The 21714-nt window shown below is 44.8% G+C and overlaps 1 protein-coding gene across 2 annotated transcripts in view; it reads right to left on the bottom strand.

Moving 5' to 3' along the window:
- Positions 1-1951: 1951 nt before the first annotated feature.
- SRPRA (SRP receptor subunit alpha) overlaps positions 1952-21714 on the bottom strand; it is a 39396-nt gene continuing 19633 nt past the window's right edge. For both annotated transcript variants that reach the window (XM_082273138.1, XM_082273139.1), the window contains exons 9-14: positions 18791-18877; positions 14159-14331; positions 13800-14013; positions 6763-6926; positions 3989-4087; positions 1952-2124 (exon numbers count right to left, since the gene is read on the bottom strand). In XM_082273138.1, coding sequence (XP_082129264.1) covers positions 1996-2124; positions 3989-4087; positions 6763-6926; positions 13800-14013; positions 14159-14331; positions 18791-18877 — 866 coding nt within the window. In that variant the 3' untranslated portion in view covers positions 1952-1995. The remainder of the gene's footprint in view (positions 2125-3988; positions 4088-6762; positions 6927-13799; positions 14014-14158; positions 14332-18790; positions 18878-21714) is intronic.

The raw sequence follows: 21714 nt of genomic DNA, 5'->3' as shown, positions 1-21714 counted from the left end.
GTAACTCCGTTTCGCTGTCGCTGTTTTCCAGTTCATCTAAAAGGGCTTTTGCGCAAAAAAAAAAAAAAACGTTTTTTGGACGCCATGGTCATTCAAAATTTTTCAGGCACAAAGCACTGGAAAAGTCACCAGGTGCAATCCTGTGGTGAAATGGAATAATACAGTGTAATCCGTTAGGATCACAACTTTGTATCATCTCATTTGTGTATTTACACTTTTGAATTTGCCGCCGGTTCCACCCCCCTGCGTCGCAACACTCGCGGGGAAGGGAACTGGAAGGCAAGTGCTGGCAATCGGCCCGGCACAGAGTGGGGAGAGAGTGTGTGGACGGCAGGGGATTGCAGAGAAGGTGAGTAAGATTCTGGGATAATCCCGAGTGTGGCTCAGGGTTATCACTTTTGGTACTGAAAGTTGACCCCAAGCTTCACTTGAGAATACCGCCAGGCGCGGGGGGGTAATGCCAATTTGGTACCTCACACGTGCCAGTCCCTTAACAACAGGCTAGGACACAGGCCATTCAAAATCACCCTTTACATGTTCTCAGCGCAAACTCTGTGGCCAGTAATATACTGAATAAAATATGCACTTGCCCACACATGGGTAATGTGGCCATTTTCTAGGCTAAAACATCTTCTATTAAGCTCATCAATGAATCCATGAGTAGGCAGCATTGCCATTCACTAGCCTACAAAATGGCCCTGAAAGGGACAGGTGCTCTATAAAGGAGGAAGGGGTGGGGGACAAGGTTTGCAGTTTCCTGTAGCAGCAAAATAGAGATGCATATACAATCGTTGCCATCTGCTGGCAATACATGATATACCATTCTCTGCCTGAAGAGTTCATTTCGAATTGTTTCCCGGCCATGGGAACCTGTCAATTTTAAAATATATTTCTCATCTAAGGCTCTTTTCATAGTTGGTGCTTTCAGTACAAATCGCAGGTTGGACTAACAAATCTCTCCTACTAAGGTCCAACTTCAGCTAAATTTTACTTGATAGCACAGAAAAGGGGTTAGAATCTGTCATGCTGCTGAGTCCTCACCAGATATCTTACTAAACTGCTATCTAGGGGATATTTCCTTAGTGCCCCCCCCCCTTGGGTAGATTTATTCTCTGTTCAGGTCTATGCAACAGGTATCAGACAGAACAAAGAGGTGATATGCCCAACAGGGACACAGTACAGCAATATAAACAATGTTTCTTTCTCATCAAAGAAGTAGTCATATACTGTTAGGTTATACTGTCACTTACAGGAGGGCCGAGCACCAGGACAACAAATCTGTGCACCGGTCCAGGATAACCACTGTTTTCTGCTTTTGCCAGTTCTTCAGATTTGCTGGAAAATATCTAAAACTTTTTTTTTTTTTAACTAGCAGTTGTTTGTAGTTGCCCATTCCTCAGGTATATTACTTTTGGGTGTCCTGACAGCAAATAACCTCCTGTTTGGTGTAAGGACTACAAGCACCAGCAATGAAAGGAGACGTGCGCACACTCCTTGGACAAGGAAATATTTAAGAGTGACAATTAGCTATGCAAGAACCTCAAGTCCAAGCATGCACTGCAAGCTGCTGGTGGCAAGAACATGCTGGCACTTTCAGGGCCCAATTACACTGATGCATTACACTAACGTGGTAAAGTGTTTATATATAAACTGTACTGTGTCACAACATAATGCTGTACAATGTGGTGGGCTATGTTAAAAAAAAAAAAAAGTAATGACCATTGACTAAGTTAAAAAAAAAATAACGACCATTTTTTACATGAATGCACTGCACAATGTGAATAGGCCCTTAGATACTCTGACTGGAGGATGCTCATTAGCTTGTTCTTGCATTACAGCTTTTAGGAAATGATCTCAGGATTCAGGCAGATGGATGGGAGTCGCTCAGCAGAGACAAAGATTCCTTTCTTTACCGTAAACATGTCAGCACTGCGAGGAGGAGGGGCCAAAAAATTCTTAACACTTTAATGGCAAGATTTTCTGCAGAAAAAGTTGTTAGGCCTTCATCAGAGCAGCAACCACGGCCTTGGCGTTCAGGCTGCGCAGGTCACAGTAAGTCTGCCCTGTGCCTACAAACACAATGGGCTGCCCTGTGATGTACGTCATAGAGATGGCGGCTCCCACCTGCAAGAGGAACAAAGCAAGGCAAAATTAGAACCACCAGCATCACACAGAGGAAAAAACATACAAACTGAGCCAAAGCTAAAGCCAGATATAAAAAAAAAAAAAAAAATTGTGGTCCGAGGTAATGCTAAAATTTTAATATGCTTGTATTTGCCCTTTCTGGTTCCTCCTTTTTCCACGGATTATAATGCTAATGATATTTAACCACTTCCCCCAAATGGAAGTACCCATAGGTCCTTGGGTTTCATGTGTATTACCGGGATGATGCCCACACCTAGAGGCATCATCCCAGTATCATTTTTGGCAGCCAGTGACTTTTTTTTTGCAGAAGTAATCAGAGTGTCTAATTACCCACTCAATCCCTTCTGCGGGTGGCGGAAAGGGGGTTCCATCCACCCTCCCGCTGCCTCTCCGGTCCCATCGCGGAGACCAGGAGTAATGGGGCCGGCGGCATTGGCTGCCCCTTACAGACGGAGAGGAACTGACATTGTTCCCCTCTCTCTGTAACCCTGGAAACCAGGAGTGACGAGTATTCCCCCTTTGATTATCTGGCCACCAGCAGCCAGAGAAGCAGCCGATAGGACCGATCTCAGTCTGATCAGCTGCATGAGGAAGCCAGAGGAGAAATTTGGGGTCTAATAATCTCTCCATAAAGAAGAACTGTCACAGCCCATGCTGTCACAAGGGATGTTGTTCATCCCTTGCGATAGCAATAAAGTTAGTACAAAATAAAATAAAAAAAATAAGTGTATACACACTTTTTTTATATAAAATAAATAAATAAATAATAATAATAAAAAAAATTTAAAGCGACCCCGTCCCAACGCACACATTACTACCGCACGCATACGTAAACAGTGATCGCAGCGCAAATGTGAGGTATTGTCGTGAACGTCAGAGCGAGAAAAATATTTCTAGCACCAGACCTCCTGTGCCCCTCCAAACTAGTAGCCTGTAAAAGGCGTTTAAAGTGTCGCCTATAGAGAATTGTAAGTACCGTAGTTTGCTGCCATTCCACAGGCAGATGCAATTTTAAATAAAAATTAGGCTAAATTTTCGGTTTTGCTTTATTTTTTTGAAAAAAAAATAAATTGGGTTTGAAAAACCGCTGCGCAAATACCGTGTGACAAAAAAATTCCAACACCCACCACTTTTATTCTATAGGGTCTCTGCTAACAAAAAAAAATTTTTTTTATATATATATATATATATATATATATATATATATATATATATATATATATATATATAAAAATTTGGGGGGGGGGTAAAAATTTTCTAGCAAAAAAAAAGTAAATTTTTACATGTAGGAGTGAAGTGTCAGAATAGGCTTGGGTCTCTGTGCTTCTCTATGCAAAAGAGGTGATAGCGGTCAGTAGGGTGCTGTGCATAGCTTCCTGAAAATATCGTAGCACCCTGCCTCAGTACTCTTTTTCAAGAGTCCTCCACATTGATATAAGCAGTGGGTTCGCTCTTGAAAGAAGTTATGCAAATATCAAAAAGCCTTGATGGGTTAATGTCAATCTGAAGGAGTGGGCATTCTTAGGCAGGCTGCATTGGCATGCAGACCACCCTAGCTAACTCCTGTGTCCTCCGGCCAGCCTCCATGCTGGATGTTCTCCAGCCTACAAATTGAGCAGGCTCTGACTTGCTGCAACTTCTAAATGTCCAATATGAGAAACTCAGAGTGTGCAGTGAAATCAGAGCAAGCAATTTTAAGGAACAGAAGGCTATAATGCATGTTGCTTGTGCTACAGTTGTTGGCACCACGTAAATGAACTGGCTGTGAAAAGTCTACATATGTTTGTAGTAGTAAAAAGAAAGGACATTTTAGCTTAAAATAAAAAAAGGAAAAAAAAATTACCTTATCGTCAATGGTGTCGAATTTGGTGAGCACAATGCCATCGATGAGACGTGGCCTCTCTGCCATAGAGTGGTCAGCCAATGCCTTGTTGAACTTCACCTTTAGGGGGGGGGGGAGGGGGAGGGGGGGGGGGGGAAGACACAACACAGAATATTTATTACCATTCATAAAACAGAGGGGAGAAAAAAAAAAAAAAAAAACGGTACAAAAGAGTTGCATCCTACCACACATGGAGCCCAGAATGTCATTCTGGGAATCAAAATTAAATACAGGGCAAGGTCCTGATCCCAAAAAATCTCACTAGATTTCAATTGCAAATGCATAGAAATGTGTCTAAATCTATTATATATATATATATATATATATATAATATATATATATATTGTTTTTTATGAATTTCTGTGCATGTGGAAACAAAATCTTGTTAGACTGGCGGTATGAAAGAATTTTACATTCTGTAAATAATTGTATTCAGTTTTGTATGCTTTGCACACCGTACTCGTGCACACGGCACTAATAAAATTTTCTGATTAGGTATTCGCTTTCTTTTAGACGTTGATAAGAAAATAGCCTCCCTATGATAGACCCCTTGTTACCTTAAAGTGGTAAGAAAGTTGGCTTTTTCATCTGTACCTACAGGTAAGCCTATAATGAGGATTACCTGTACTTTAGGTACAGGGAATATCTCCTACATGTGCACCGTTCATGAGCTATTCACATTTGTAGCAGCCGGTGACGTCACAGCCGCATGCGCACTGTGTTTTAAATGGACATCAAACTCATGTCTCTTTCCCCTGAAGATGCTTGTTCGAGAGAAAGGCATTGGGCGGAGCCTGATACCTGACGTCATCGTGCACACCCTGTTGGTATGCAGCTGAGCTGGTTCAACTGATACACAGTGAGGTGCTCTACTATTATAGTTTTAATACCTTATTCATTTGAGCCATTATCTTTATTACTACAGTATGGGATCGGTCTCTGTTATTTTTTACCTCTGGTGTTGAGAGTACTATTTAGGATTTTTATGCAATTGTGGCGATGGAATTGATTATTTGCTGCAAGGTGAACTTCGATCTCGCTTATGGGATTTTTATTCCAGTAATCAGTGTGTCGGCTTGAGGGAGGGGAACTTATTGAAGCACTATGTGTTTTCTGTGAGAACACTGCTGAGATATTCGTCTGATTTAACACTTAAAATTACATCAATTGTTAGGACTTTCTTTACATGGACTTACTTTCTTTTGCACTTGAATTTGCTATTCACAAGTGTTTATGTGATATGTCTATTTAATTTGTATATACAGTGCCTTGAAAAAGTTTTCATACCCCTTGAAATTTTCCTCATGTTACTACCAAAAAATGTAAATGTATTTTATTGGGGTTTTATGTGATAGACCAACACAAAGTGGCACACAATTGTGAAGTGGAAGGAAAGTTATTATATATTATATTTGGAGATGTCTCTACTAGCTTTGCACATCTAGAGAGTAAAATTGTCATTGTCCTGCTGGAAGGTGAACCTCTGTCCAAGTCTCAAGTATTTTGCAGACTAGGAGGGTTAGTTCTAAGATTGTCCTGTATTTGGCTCCTTCCTATAAACTCTGACCAGCTTCCCTGTCCCTGCTGAAGAAAATCATCCCACAACATGATACTGCCAACATCATGTTTCACAGTGAGGATGGTGTGTTCAGGGTGATGTGCAGTGTTAGTTTTTGTACAGCACATAGCATTTTGTTTTTAGGCCAAAAAGTTCATTTTTGGTCTCATTTGAGCAGAGCACCTTCTTCCACGCGTTTGCTGTGTCCCCCACATGGCTTCTCGCAAACTGCAAACAGGACTTCTTATGGCTTTCTTTTAACAATGGCTTTCTTCTTGCCACTCTTCCATAAAGGGCAGATTTGTGGAGCGCACGACTAATAGATGTCCTGTGGACAGATTCTCCCACCTGAGCTGTGGATCTCTGCAGCTCCTCCAGAGTTACCATGGGCCTCTTGGCTGCTTCTCCAATTAATGCTCTCCTTGCCCAGCCTATTCGTTTAGGTGGACGGCCATGTCTTGGTAGGTTTGCAGCTGTGCCTCACACTTTCTATTTTCAGATGATGGATAGAACAGTGCTCTGTGAGATGTTCAAATCTTGGCATTTTTTTTTATAACCTAACCATGCTTTAAACTTCCCCACAACTTTATCCCGGACCTGTCTGGTGTGTTTGTGCCTTGGCCTTTATGATGCGGTTTGTTCACCAATGTTCTCTAACAAACCTCTGAGGGCTTCACAGAACAGCTGTATTTTTACTGAGATTATATTACACACAGGTGGACTCTATTTACTAATTAGGTGACTTCTGAAGGCAATTGGTTCCACTAGATTTTAGTTAGGGGTATCAGAGTTAAAGGGGGCTGAATACAAATGCACGCCACACTTTTCACATATTTGTAAAAAATTCCTTCCACTTTATACTTCTGTGCCACTTTGTGTTGGTCGATCACATAAAATCCCAATAAAATAAAATTTACGTTTTTATTTGTAACATGACAAAAAGTGGAAAATGTCAAGGGGTATGAATACTTTTTCAAGGCCCTAAGTATTAAGCAGGATTTCTTGACTCTTCATATGTGATGTTTTATTGATTTTTAAAGAGACAGCACACTTTTTCTTATGTTGTTTAATTTTCATACATCTAATATTCAGATGGTTTTAAAGTGCAGCAGTTATTACATTATACACTAAACACGAGGTTACTTTTGGTTTTTAAATATTAATTTATAAAACTCACCAGCTGGTCCACAGCCTCATTGCCAACTAGGGCCTCTCCAACGAACAGCACAAGGTCGGGCATATTGACAGCAATCAGCTTGGCCAGCGCAGTCATCAGAGGTGCATTGTCCTGCATGCGGCCCGCTGTGTCCACCAGCACCACATCAAAGCTCTGGTTCCGAGCTGAAAGGGCAGCAGTAAAAGTATTATTTATTTAAAACCAGTATTTATTTTGCTAATAAACTTCCATTGATGTAATCAAATATGAAGATGTGGGGAGGTTCTGTCTATATGAGATGTGATGGATGGCTACATGCCTGTAATTTTTACACATATGAATATTTTATTGGATTTTACAAATAAAGTGTTGTCAACAGTGATGCACGACAACGGTGAGCTTTCTCAATTTCTGTTTTTAGTGCAGCCTCAAGATTTCCCAGATCTCAGGAGAGCTGCAAGGCCTTGAACAACATTTTATGACATTTATAGGACTAGATTCGTGAATGAGAAGACCCATTACTCCTGTGCCCCACCAACTTGTAGTGTGACAGTATTACCTTTCTTCTGTCAACAAGTTTTAAGTGACACCTGTACACAGGCCAGCTACAATGTATGGTCAAACGTTTGTGAGCACGCGATCATCACTTTCCATAGGAGCTTGTTGGGCATACCATTCTACAACTATGGTCATTACAATGGAGTTTCCCCATTCCAGGAAGCAATGTAGTCAGAATCTTGCAAGACGCTGCAGTACAGTAGAGGATTGTCTGCTCACAATATTTGGGCTGCCCAACATTCCTAGAGATCTCGGCAGAATGATGGTGACGTCAGATTTGCTTAGGAATCACGGGTGAAAGCCGGGAATACAGGATTTTTGTACTCACCGTAAAATCCTTTTCTCTGAGATAATTGACAGATCCAGATCCATATTCTTCACCAGAGGGTTATGCTGCCCTCTACAGGAGTAGGACTCGGCAGACAACACAAAAGTTTGGCTGCCCTCAGCTGGCATAGCCCCCCATCCTGCTTAGAGATACTCAGTTTTGTAACAACAAGCAGTAACAAACTCCTTAGAGGGGTGGGTGCTGTATCTGTCAATGAACTCAGAGAAAAGGATTCTACGGTGAGTAAAAAAATCCTATTTTCTTTTCTTTTTATTGACAGACACAGCTCTATATTCTTTACCATAGGGATGTCCGAAAGCAGTGCCGAACATGAGGGGCGGGAATAACAAACCCAAGGCTAAACACAAGCCAATCCAGGCAATAGTAGCTCAACTAGAACAGGAGCCCAACCTGAAACACACTCTCAAGAGGGCAAAACGTACCCTCTAAATCGCAGCCTGCAAAAACTTTGCGGCCAAAGGAGGCAACCGTAGATGCCAAAACATCCATGTTGTAAAACTTTGAAAAAATATGCACTGACAACCAAGTGGCCGCCATGCACACCTGCGCCACTGACGCCTGATGACAGAAGGCCCAAGAAGCACTAAAGTGCCCGAGTAGAATGTGCCACCACAGGGAAAGGGAGACACCCGACCCGTAAGCGAATAAGTCTGGGTCACCATCTGTCCGATACATCTGGATAAGGCTGCCAAATAGCTCAAACATCATCCAAAGTATAAAAGGCAAATACCCTGGGATGAGCTGGCCTGGGACACAAGGGCGGCAGCACAATGTCCTCATTCAAATGGAAATCGGAAACAACCCTTGGGAGGAACAACGGCCGTGGTCACAGGACCCGGTTATCCCAGTGAACCGCCAGCTAGAGAGAACAACAAGACAAAGCCGCCAACTCCGACACCCTGCGAGCAGAGGCGACAGCCATCAAAAAAGCCACATTTTGTGACAGTGTGAGGAAAGGTATCCCCCGTTTGTTTTTAAAGAGAGTTTTTGAAGAACCAACAGAACCAGGTTCAAATCCCATGGTGACAGAGGATAACTTACAGGCGGAGTAAAAAGATGAACTCCCTGAAGGTATGCATGCTCCAATGAATGGAAAGCCAAAAGGTCTTTGAAAAAGGAATGCAGAGGCAGACACTTGGCCTTTCACGGTGCTCAAGGCCAGTTCTCGATTCAACCCTGTTGAAGAAAGGCCAGAATCTGAGCCACCGAAAAGGAACGAGAATGGACTCCGCGAACTGCACACCAGAACATGTACGCCTTCTACATCCGATGATATAGCTTTCGAAATGAAGATTTCCTCGCCTTCAACATGGTTGGAATCACTGAGCCAGACAAGCCCCTGTCCTTTAGCACCTGGCTCTCAACAGCCAGGCCGTCAAAGCCAGCGACTGTAAAACAGGATGTAAGAGCAGCCCTTGAGACAACAGATCATCCCTGAGAGGAAGCCTGCAGGGGACGTTGGCAACCAGTTGCACTGGGTCGGCATACCAAGACCAGCAAGACTAGTCCAGAGGCACCAGAATGACCCGAATCCCTTCGTCCTCGATCCTGCATAGAAGTCTTGGAAGAAGCTGGAGCGAAGGAAGGCGTAAATCAGAGGGTACTGGCTCCATGGAGCCACCAGAGCATCCGTGGCGTCTGCCAGAGGATCTCACGACCTGGCCACAAACCTCAGCACCTTTCTGTGGAGCCGGGACGGCAACCGAGCCACCTCTGGGGTGCCCCACCGCAGACATATCTGATGAAACACGTCCAGATTAAGAGACTATTCTCCCCAGTCCAATGCCTGACGACTGAGGTAATCCGCCTGCCAATTTTCCACGCCGGAAAAGTGCACGGTAGAGAGAGGAAGAACGATCTGCCCACCAGAGAATTGCGGACACCTCCAGGGCTGCTAACACACTCCTTGTGCCACCCTGGCTATTCACAAAGCCATGGCGTTGTCCCACTGAATCCGCACTGGGAGCCCCCAGAGCAGCTCTGTCCAAGGATCCAGGCAAAACCTGATCGCTTGAAGTTCCAAGACATCAACGGCCAATCTGGACTCTTCCAGCGTCCAACAACCCTAAGTCGAGTTCAGCCCCATGACCCCTCCCCACCCGGACAGGCTGGCATCTGTCGTGATAAGGTTGGGGAGCGCAGCCACCAGACCAGAGAACTATTTGTCACCTGACTTAGACAAATCACATTGTCCAGCGACTTGGAACACTTGACCCATTTGACCAGAATCTCCTTTGAAGGAGTCTCGTGTAGAACTGTTGTGGACACCATCAGGCCCCAACACTCGCATACACGCCCGAAGGGACGCCACTTGTGGGCTGACAGGCGAATCGCAGAATGCAACTTCCAAGAACAAGCAACACTCTGGCTAGAGCTGAATCCAGAGTCAGCCTGAAATAATCCAATCACCTCATGGACCCACTGGTCACTGACCCAGAGAGGTTCACAGCCCCAGTATCAGCGAAGACATTCCCCACCCCAGACATGGATGGGGGCAAACCATCATGCCGAACAGGTCTTGTCAGCAGGTCTGGAGAAGCTTGCTCTCTGATTGCCAGATCTCGGCCACTTGAAACCTCTCGAAGAGGCCATGAAGGGATTGGAACCTTTTTCCGAAGTCCCTGAGGGACGAAAAAAAACTTCTTATGGGCTGAAATCATTCAGGGTAGCCCCAAACAGGCCACAAAATACGCCTAAGCACCACTGCTGAGACGGATAGCTTGGAGACTCACTGGAACCGGATCCAAAAATACATCGCAGACAAATTGCAGACCCTGAACCAACCAGTCTGCCAGTTCACCATAGGCAGGGGGAAACCAGTCACCCACTATGGTCAGATGCAAAAGCGTCACCCACCCCGTCTGAGACACCCGAACGGAGGCCAAAATATGCCCCAATAAGGCACACGCCATAGTAAACATGTAATGGGCCTTAAAGATTCTGCCCACCTGTCAGCCAGAGTCCTAAAAGCCGGGGAGTCTACCACTGGAAACATGATTGCCTTAGTCAACCTGGAAAATAGGGGCACCCACCGCTGGTGGGAGCGTCCACTGCTTAAGAATAGACTTTTCAAGGGATACCAGTACCGGACAGCAAAGCGTCTTGGGACCATCAAGGGTTGTATTAGACGCACCCAGCACTTATAGACACAATTGTCAAAATAAGCTGGATAAGAGAAAACCATAACCACACGGGACGGTTTATGGGTGACAAAGGGAACAGATATGGCCGCAGCAGCCTCGGCTGCATCCTCCAACATAAATGACTCCTGCACTGACACAATCTATGCATTTACTAGCGCCTCTTTTGTGTGGCCCAGCAGCCATGGAGGAATCATCCTGTCTGACGATTCAGAGAAACGTTGACTCAGACCTCGCAGGGTGGTCCCATCCGCAGCAACCGTACCAGATGCAAAATCTGATGAGACAGGAGAGGGGGGGCGCAATCGCTTAGCAAACTGCTATCCTTACCCCGCACATGGGGTCAGCGACTCAAGCCCCCCACAGCGGGCGCCAAGTGAGGCCCGCAAAAAGGGGGTGCCAACGAGAGAGGAGGCCGCAAAAGGCCTGCCACTAGTGCGGGAAAACCCGCAGGCAAAATACCCCCCACAGAGCCACCGGGGAAGGGCGGATGCCCCACCGCACCCTGGCAGCTAAACCTGCCTCGGACCCTGTTCTCCCCCCCCCCCCAGAGGCCCAACCAGAAGGGTGGTGGCCTAAATTTTGGCAACACGTGAGCGAGATTCGCTGAGGGGAGACGGATGTCCCGGGGTACAATGGCAGCATTTGCTGCCACAAATGGGGCTGCCCCAGAGAAGGTCCAGCCAGTGGGCCGCAAAGCTGCGGCCTAAATTTTTGGCCTGCCCAACTGCGTGGTACTCGGTCCCACGGACACCAAGCCACCTGCCCGGAGAAGGGCAACCATGCACGTTTAACTTGCGGGCCAGCACGGAGCTACGGTCTGCACGTGCTCACTGGCCCGGGCAAAAGGGACCACTGGAACTGCAATAGTCCAGCCCGTCGCTCAGCCCGGCAGTTGCTAGAAAACCTCCGCAGGAAAAAAAAAAACGGGATCCAAAAACAAACAGCAAAAAATCAGACCAAAAAGAAAAATAGGTGTAGCCAAGCTTTTGTATTGTCTGCCTAGTCCTACTCCTGTAGAGGGCAGCATAACCCTATGGTGAAGAATATGGAGCTGTGTCTGTAAATGAACAGAAGAGAAAGAGAAGTATATTATGTAACTTTTCTTCTCAGATGTGTTTTTTTTGTTTAATGCAATGGCGAATATTAGCAAGGGTAAGGAGGCCATTGGCTCGTGCTGCTGTCAATCAAATACAGGGACAAGGGAGTAGAGGTAGTGCTGAGCTGCACTGTGTGTCAATAGACGCATGCAGTGCAGCTCGTTAGTAAGCCCACACAAGTACCCCCCTCCCAGCAAGCACCTTGCTAAGGGGGGTACTTGAAGGCAGGAGGAGCCAGAAGCGCTGGCAGTGGACCCAAGAAGAGGAGGATTGGGGCCGCTCTGTGCAAAACCTTAATCAGCAACATCATTGGTGTCATCAGCCTTAAAGGTTACATGTTCCCCCAAAAGGTGAACTTATGTTCCCACTCCTGCAGCCTCTCCCTGATCCCTCTTCTAATCGTGACAGCAGGCTGGGATCTTCTCCCTGCACCCACTGTTACAATTCGAAACTAACATGGCCAGTCGGGGCTCTGCCCCCATGGCCGCGTCATTCATTCAGAGAGTTCTGACAGCCTCTGCAGCTAACGGCTTATAGTTATCATTGAACTACCAGGACGCTGATGAGCGCTCCATGTAGTTCATTGATGCTTCCTGTCATACAGTAACTGCCTGCCCATATGAGGTACATGGCAGGAGCCTAAAGCCCCGTACACACGCATCGAAAATTGGCAGGGAATTTTCATCCAACGTCCGATCTGCCGATTTTCGGCTTGTTAGTATGATGCTTCCGACAACCGACTCAGACTTTTCAGCCGAAAAAAATCTGGTGTGCAGACTATAACATTTTTGTTGGCCGTCAAAACACGGCCGATTTTCGTGCAGTCAGTGCAGATTTCGACAGGGAAAAATCTTATGAGCAAGACTGGGCATGCTCTGAGAAGAAAGAGCACAAAGAAAGCAAACCAACACATGACATCACTTCTGAAGTAGATTTTTGTTGGGCGAGAAAATTCGTGTGCAGTCTAGGCACATTCCAACCAACAAAACACAACTCTGGACAAAAGACGAACGATCGGTCGGCCGATAATCGCTGCGTGTGTACGGAGCCTACGATTCCACCCCTGATCTGCTGATCATGGGTGCAGTGCTTTGCAGGCTCTAATAAAAACAAATATAATAACAACAACAATAAATGCACATTTTTTTTTACCTGCAACAAGATGTACATTTTTTTTTTTTATCCTATCCTTATCCTATAAACTTAAGGTTCATTGCTAGATAGATTTACAGTTTAATAGTGTTATTAAAGCCATTATACACCATTGCTAATCTGCATCCTACACTTACATACAGAAATCCTCCATGTCTTCCTTCCCAGGGTCATGCACCCTTAACAAGAAGAAACTGAACATGTGATAGAAGTACGTTCCCTCTATGGAGCGGCTACGCGGCTTTCCAGGGTCTTCCTGGAAGCTTAGTATAGACACCCCTACATGTGTGCTCTTTATGTGGGGCTGCAAGGGAAGACACAATATGTGCAGAAAGTCTCTGAAAAAGCAGCACACATGTACTGCGACCGCTCACAGGATAATGGGACATATAGTCCTGACATCAGGTGCTACTTCTATTCACAATCCCAGACCTAAAGTGCAGGGAAGTGCTGAAAGCAAGAGACAACAGCAGTCAAAGCTCTAAAAAGGTAAAAAAAAATCAATTTAAAAGCAGCTTTTATAGCAAAAAGAGGGACTGTGTAACACAAGATGCCTTTATACAAATATATTTTGGGTTTATTTGTAGTACTGGTATTTGCTCATCCATGTAATGGATGACACAGAGCATGCACAGAGTGATATTACAATTATTGGCAGACTCTCAATTTGTTTTTTTTCAGCATGATAAAGGTTTTAGAATTAGGATGGACAGCAGAGTATCATAATCACTAAAACATTTCCAGTGTTAAACAGCTTACCGTAAGATATGGCCTCCATGGCAATGCCGGCCGCGTCCTTGCCATACCCCTTCTCATAGAGCTGCACCATGGTGCGCCCCTTGTGCGTTTCCGGAGGGTGCAAGGAATTAAGGCGTCTTGTGTGTGTGCGCAGTTGCTCCACCGCCCCGGCTCGGAATGTGTCACAAGCTGCTATGAGCACGCTAAAACCGTTCTCAATCAGCCAGAAGGAGATCTGCAGGTAAGAGAAGAGATGTCAGTGCGAGATATTCACCTACTATAACGATCAGGAGATGCCAAAACCACAGCCTACAGTGCTTTACCAACAACACAACCAAGTGTATGCACGCCATCAGAGCCACTAGGATGAATTCACTTACTTTGGCCAGGTTAGTGGATTTCCCCACTCCGTTCACCCCACAGAAAGTGATGACATAAGGGCGTCGTAGGCGTTGGGATTCCATCACATCACGCAGGACATCCACACGACGCTTTGGCTGCAAGATTTGCACCAGTGACTCTTGCAAGGCCTGCTTGACAGCTGAAGTCACAGCTACAGACACAAAGGAAATACATTACAGGTCAGCTATGGGGGGGGGGCATTAAAAGCCTGCGTCTAAATGACTCTAAATATAATGCTTAAAGTTGAACTCCAGACAGATATAAAAGAAACAGACTAACACAGCTCTATATCCATTAATACATCATTGAATTTATGATTTTATGTTTTCATGCATGCAATGTAAGTACCCAAATTTCATTCTGCAGAGTTCAGACTGTGAGAATTAGAAGCGGCACAAGGGGCCAATCAGTTGGCAGATAGAGCATGCTGGTAGGAGGGGAGAGCAGAACAACAGAGATGTGGATTCTACTTTCATTGTACAGTCACAGATTGGAGAAGGAACAAGACCTGTATGTGTTACTAAACAGCAGCAGAGAAAAATCAGGTCTCCTGTCCGGCCACACAGGGCTGTGCCTTGTAGCGGAGTTGTGCAAATCTTACACTGGATGGAAAGAAATACAGATTCCAAATATGTATTTCATCTGTGTATGTATAGGATTGTCTGGAGATCAACCACATTAGCTTACAATACTACAGTATAACAAAAAGGCAAAAAAACTTTTTTTTTTTCGTTTTGGATAGAGTGGAGAAGCATTAGGAAACCTGCTGTCTGTGCCCCCCTTAGGGAGATACACCACTGGCTTTCTTGTTTAACAGTGAAAAAATAATCCCCTACTGTAATCTCCCTAAAAAACTTTAGGCTAGGTTCACAGCTGTGTGGCCATGCAGGTGGTGGTTTGCACAGGCATGAGAGCCCATTCATTTGCAGCAAAGAAGCCCCCGCACAATTTTTAAAATTGCAGCCTGCAAAACAACCAAGGTTCCCATTGCGGGTGCAATTTCCAGTGCGGGCGGCATGCCATTAGGATTAATGGCACCTGCCTGCGGGTCCCACACTTTGCTGTGCATGTGGTTGCAGCTGCAGGAATATGTGCGGGTCCCGCAGCGGCACCACTCGCACAGATGTGAAGCTAGCCTTCGAGTAGTGAATTCAATTTATCAAACCCTGCTGTGGGGAAACCACCCACCAAGAATCAAGTTCGAGCAATTGCAACACCCTAAAGGATGAGGGGGGCCTGGCCCTCCCCAATCCGTGGCTCTAATATTTGTCTGCTCAAATGCAGCACTTAATAAGCTCTATGTTTGCCACTACACATTCCCCAGTGGATCAAATTCCACCTGCAACCCGCATTGTACTTGCCCACACTCAGAGGGTCTCGGTCTCATAGGGCCTCACCTGTTTACTTAATGTGTCCCAGAAACTCTCTCAGCTCTACGTTCTTTTGAGATCTCATTATACTCCCCTCTGGCTCTCTAGGATGGGTAACAGTGTGGAGCCATACTACCAAAGATGTAAGAGAGACCACGGGGATTTAATTAATTTTCTTTGGCGTTTTCCAAGCTCCATCTTTAATGGTGGAAAGTACTGGAAACCCTAAATGCGGTGTTTCTGGTAAATATCCAGTCGGACCTAAATGCTGTCTTTGAAGTGTCCTTCAGCAGGCCAGGTAGTACAAGAAGAATGTCCCAGGATAGCCATAAGTCACGCCCTTTTCCATGCCAAAAAACAAATCTTACAACTTTGGAAATCCCCTGATCCCCTAACACAAAAGTCTTGGGTAACCTCTGTAGGTAATTTGCTACTCGTTGAAAGTCACATTTACTAATGCAAGGGCTACCCCTGTAAATTTAAAAAGTTGTTATGGGGACCATGGCTTGATACCCCTGGACCCAGCCCTAATGAGCTTATATACCAGAGTCTTTCTATGCCGGGTAGGCCACAGAGGTATGATTTAATCTTGCTACCCTTAACCACAAAGATGCTAACTTTTTTATATGGGAGTATAGCTAATGTCTTATTGTGCAGATGTTCTGTTTGAGAGAGGTTAGATGGCATCACATGGTTTGTACCCTCTTTCTTTTACAAATAGACTTTTATGTGCACGTTGAACTGTATTGCTCTGTCTTGGATTGCTGTAATGTTTATTTCTCATAAAAAAAAAGAAGAAATGGCTACCTCCCATCCCACATACTAGGGTAATAATACTCCTTTGTTACTTACCTAACGGGGAATTACCATGTTGTATTTTGATTTACCTTATGTACCAGCATGTATAGCCTACAATTACTGATAATGCATATTGTACTGTTCATGGACCTAAGCCTTGACCTTATGATCCTTCAGTTATCCCCCTTTTTTTATGTATGTGTATTTGCTCCAACGACAAAAATCTAATAAACAAAAAAGATTAAACATAAAAAAAGAAAATCCCAAATTTTGAGTTGTCACCAACACAGGGATAGAGGGTTAAATCTTCCAATGGTGACATTAGTTTTGGTGATCCTGGGAACAACCAGGGATTTCCTCATTTTGGAGGGATTTTCTCTCACTTCCTGTTGTTGCCATGGGAAAGGAAGTGAAGCTTCCCTAATGGGAAACAAATGGCAAAAAAAGAATTAATGGTGGATTTTAACCCTCCCTTACTCTAACCGAAATGCAAAAAAAAAAACGTTTCTTGCCGAGAAATGGACATACTGTAAACAAGATGACATTGGTTCACATCCATTTCTTTTTGCAAAACGGAGAACAATGCAAACCTTTTACCTTTTTTTTTTCTTCTGTGGACATAAACAGATTATATATATATATATATATATATATACACACATATACATACATACACACACATACATACATACATACACACACATACATACGTTTTCATCTGTCCTCCCATAGACATACATTGTATTCATGTCTGGATCTGTCTGAAAACCTAAGATACATCCATATGGAATGTTGGTGTGAGAAAGGGCCTTTCACACATACATATAGCCCAGGGGTACTCAAATGTAAACTTGAAAGGTCCACTTACAAATTTTCCATTCAGTCCGAGGTCCGGAAAAGTGACCGTCAAATTCCAAATACAGAACGCCAACAACAAAAAAAGGCATTCCCCAAAACTTGCCCCCATCCAATGCAGAGCGACCATTGTGCGTGCCCCCATTAATGAAAAGCAACCAGTGTGCATGCCCCCATTAATGCAGAGTGACCATGTGCGTGCCCCCATTAATGCAGAGCGACCATGTGCGTGCCCCCATTAATGCAGAGTGACCATGTGTGTGCCCCCATTAATGCAGAACGACCATGTGTGTGCCCCCATTAATGCAGAGCGTGTCCCCATTAATGCAGAGCGACCATGTGCGTGCCCCCATTAATGCAGAGCGACCATGTGTGTGCCCCCATTAATGCAGAGGGTGTCCCCATTAATGCAGAGCGACCATGTGTGTGCCCCCATTAATGCAGAGCGACCATGTGTGTGCCCCTATTAATGCAGAGCGTGTCCCCATTAATGCAGAGCGACCATGTGCGTGCCCCCATTAATGCAGAGTGACCATGTGCGTGCCCCCATTAATGCAGAGTGACCATGTGCGTGCCCCCATTAATGCAGAGTGACCATGTGCGTGCCCCCATTAATGCAGAGCAACCGTGTGTGTGCCCCCATTAATGCAGAGTGACCAGTGTGTGTGCCCCAAATAATGCAGAGTGACCAGTGTGTGTGCCCTCAATAATGCAGAGTGACCAGTGTGTGTACCCCCAATAATGCAGAGTGACCAGTGTGTGTGCCCCCAATAATGCAGTGACCAGTGTGTGTGCCCCCAATAATGCAGTGACCAGTGTGCGTGCCCCCAATAATGCAGAGTGAAAAGTGTTTGTGCCCCCAATAATGCAGTGACCAGTGTGCGTGCCCCCATTAATCTGGACCGCCGAGGTCTGCTTCCTTCTGTCATCAGCGGGGGGGGGGTTAGAATTGAGAGGATCGGAGTGGCTGTGTTTAGCGCTGCATGATTACAAAAAGCCGAGTACAAGTTCTTCTTACCCGACGGAGAGGATGTCCTACAAAGTCCCGCCTCCTGGACACTGGCTCCTATGATAGACGTCACCAGTGTTCTGTCTATCATAGGTAACAGCCGGCCCAGGAGGCGGGACTTTGTAGGACATCCTCTCCGCCGCAGAAGAACTTGTACTCGGCTTTTTGTAATCATGCAGCGCTAAACACAGCCAGTCCGATCCTCCCGATTCTCTCCATTCTGTCCCCCGCTGAGACAGAAGGAAGCAGACCGCTTCGGCGGTCCAGATTTTAATCCGTGTGGGTCCGGAGGCGGCCCGGAGTCCGCCAATTGAGGACCCCGGATATAGCCTATATCCATCTGTGACAGATCCACACTGAACCACAATGTACATCTTTGGAGGGGCGGATGTAAATGGACTTAAATCCATGTACATTCGCTTATATCCGAGTTGGTTTATATCCACAGAAAGAAAAAGAACAGGAAAGGTCTGCATTCTTTTTGTTTTGGAGACACAAATGGATGTCACCCCTTCAAACCAGTATAACTAAACTATACACCCTTTAGATATTCTTTGGGTTAAATTGATGACACTTACTGGAGAATGTTCCCATCACTTTTCCTTCCAGTCTCTTTGCCACAGACTCACAGAGCTTCACTGCGATATCAGCTGCCACGTTCTTGGCTGCAGGGGAATTAAATCCGGATCAGAACCACAACAAAAACACAATGTCATTTGGGCAAAGCAACAGTTTGTTTTAACCCCCCTACTTACCTCAATCCAGCACTGTGCCCAACACTCTCTCTCTCTCTTCTCACTGGATATGGAGGCAGCAGTTGGAAACATTGGTTCCTGCTGCTGTCAATCACAGCCTGTGAGCAGAGAGTGTCTCTGGACACACACAGCGCAGCTCAGGATAGAGCCTGCACGAATGCCCCATAGCAAGCAGGTTAGATTGGGTCTTCTCTGTGCAAAACCACTGCACAGAGCAGGTAAGTAGAACAGGTTTGTTTTTAAAAATAATAATAATAATGAGGTTTACAATCACTTTAAGGGACTTCACATGTGCAGACAAAAGTAAGAAAGCTATAAAAGTTGAGCAACATTGTATTTTGTTTTACCAAACATGACTTTGCTGCCAAAATAAATTACACCTTCTTTGTTTGTTATATGTTCTCTTGTGCATAGCTTAACCACTTAAGCCCCGGAAGATTTTACCCCCATTCCGACCAGGGGGTATTTTGCGATTCGGCACTGCGTGACTTTAACGGACAATTGCGCGGTCGTGCGACGCTGTACCTAAACAAATTTGGCATCCTTTTTTTCCCACAAACAGAGCTTTCTTTTGGTGGTATTTGATCACCTGTGCGAATTTTTGATCACGCGCTATTAACAAAAAAAGAGCGTCAATTTTGCAAAAATAGCAATATTTTTCACATTTTTTTATATGAAATTCCCCCCCAAAAAAATGTAAAAATCAAATTTTTTTAACATTTTAGGCCAATTTGTTTTATGCTACCTATGTTTGGTAAAAAACTCTCAAAAAGCGTATTTTGATTGGTTTGCGCAAAAGTTATCGCGTTTACTAACAAAGGGAAAGATTTTTGTCATTTTTGTTTTTTTTTTTTTAACGTGTAATGGCGGCGATCTGCGATTTTTTTTTGCGGGACTGCGACATTGCGGCGGACAGATCGGACCCTTGACTGACATTTTTGACACTTTTGGGGGTACCAGTGACATTTCTACAGTAATCAGTGCTATATATATGCACTGTTACTGTAAAAATACACTGGTAGTGAAGGGGTTAACTTTATTTGGGAGGGAGGGGCTGTGTGTGTCCCTAGGGGCGTGCTTTCTACTGTGATTGGCTGTGGCTTGAGCTGTAAAGACACTGATCAACGGATCTACATAGTAGATCTGTGTGATCAGTGTCTTTACAGCGAGGAGAATGACAGGTGGCTTGTTTACACAAGCTGCCTGACATTCTCCCTCTCCCCCGCCGATCGCCGAGTGACCGGCGGACATCGGGTCCGCTGGTCACACGCGCGCGGGGGGGGGGGTTCGCTCCCTAGACCCTCACAAGCTAGTGACGTAGCCCTACGTCACTTTGCCTGTGAGGGGCTGACTGCCGACGTAGATCGGCGTTAGGCAGTCGGCAAGTGGTTAAAGTGTTATTAAACCCAGACTGCGAAAAACTATCATTACATGCTTTCTAACAGAGTGTGCATACTCACAAAGCCACTAAAGCATTTTTTTTTGTGTAGAGTGAAATATACCTGGCTTTTACTGCTTTCAGCTGTCCCTCCCATCTTCTCTGTGTCCCCACTGCAGCTTCAGATTGTGCAGACCAGCTAGTGTCCTCTATGGAGCACGCTCTGTTTCAGTAACTTTCTAACCTGTTCATTTCCTCCTTTTTCTTATCTCAGCCCACAAGAGTATAGAGTCACACAAGTGGGTGTATACACAGTGCTAAATGACACTCCCCTCTCTACCCATGCATGTCCTCCTATTTATAAACACTATGGGGATAGGATATAGTATGCCGATTGATTACATTCAGCTTAGTTTTAATATTTATATTAAATATATTTAAATGTAATAGCCAATACCTGTAAAAGTAAAAAAGAGCCTTGAATGTAGATGCCATCTGAACAAAATGAAAGCTAGCGTCAATCATTTTTTTTTTACTCTGCCTACATCATATTAATGCACAAAAAATACACATTTGATGTTCAATAAAGATTTATAGGAAGCAATATAACAGTTATTTGATATTTAGAATCTAATTTGAATTTCTTTTCCGAAACTGTTTTTTTTTAGTCACGGGATTGCCACAGCACCATTCAGGGCTGTGCAGACTGTAGATAGAATACATCAGCAGTAATAGAAGCCCCTCCCAAAGATTGTTCCCTGCAGATGCCAAAAGAACAAGGAAAGGTGATGTGACCACACAACAGTGCTGCAGGAATAAGGTCCTTAAAGGATTTTTTTTTTTTGTTAAACACAGCGTCATGATATATACGATGTATGTGAATGAATTATGGTAATTTACACTTCTGTTTAAGGGCCAGTTCACCCCATAGAAATGCAGCCTGGATGCGTTCCAGATGCTTTTCTGCATGCGGGTTATTGATGCATTTTTAATGCAGTCTAGTGCATTTTTTCCCCCTCTTTTTTCTTAAAGTGCAACTTATATGCTTTGACCTCCCCGGTGCCACATTTGGCATCTTTCTGGGGGAAGGGGAACGGGTACTTGTTTTTGACAGGTACCTTCCCACTTTCGGAAGACAGAGCCGCAGCGCTGCACTCGGCCCCCTTCCTCCGCCGCGCCAATTCAAAAGCGCAGCGTGCTTTGCGCATGCGCAGTAGGGAACCTTTATTAGCGGTAGCAGCACCCGAGAGCCAAAATCACATGGCATCCACAGCCGCACAGAATGAAACTAAAGAAGTATGAACAGATGGGCCACATAGGAAGGTTGAAGTCCAAAAGTACATATTGCAATAAAAGCTGCTAATAATAG

This window comes from Pelophylax lessonae (assembly GCF_965119305.1).
Source record: "Pelophylax lessonae genome assembly, chromosome: 12".
NCBI lineage: Eukaryota > Metazoa > Chordata > Amphibia > Anura > Ranidae > Pelophylax > Pelophylax lessonae.
This window is presented reverse-complemented; position numbering and strand designations above follow the sequence as displayed.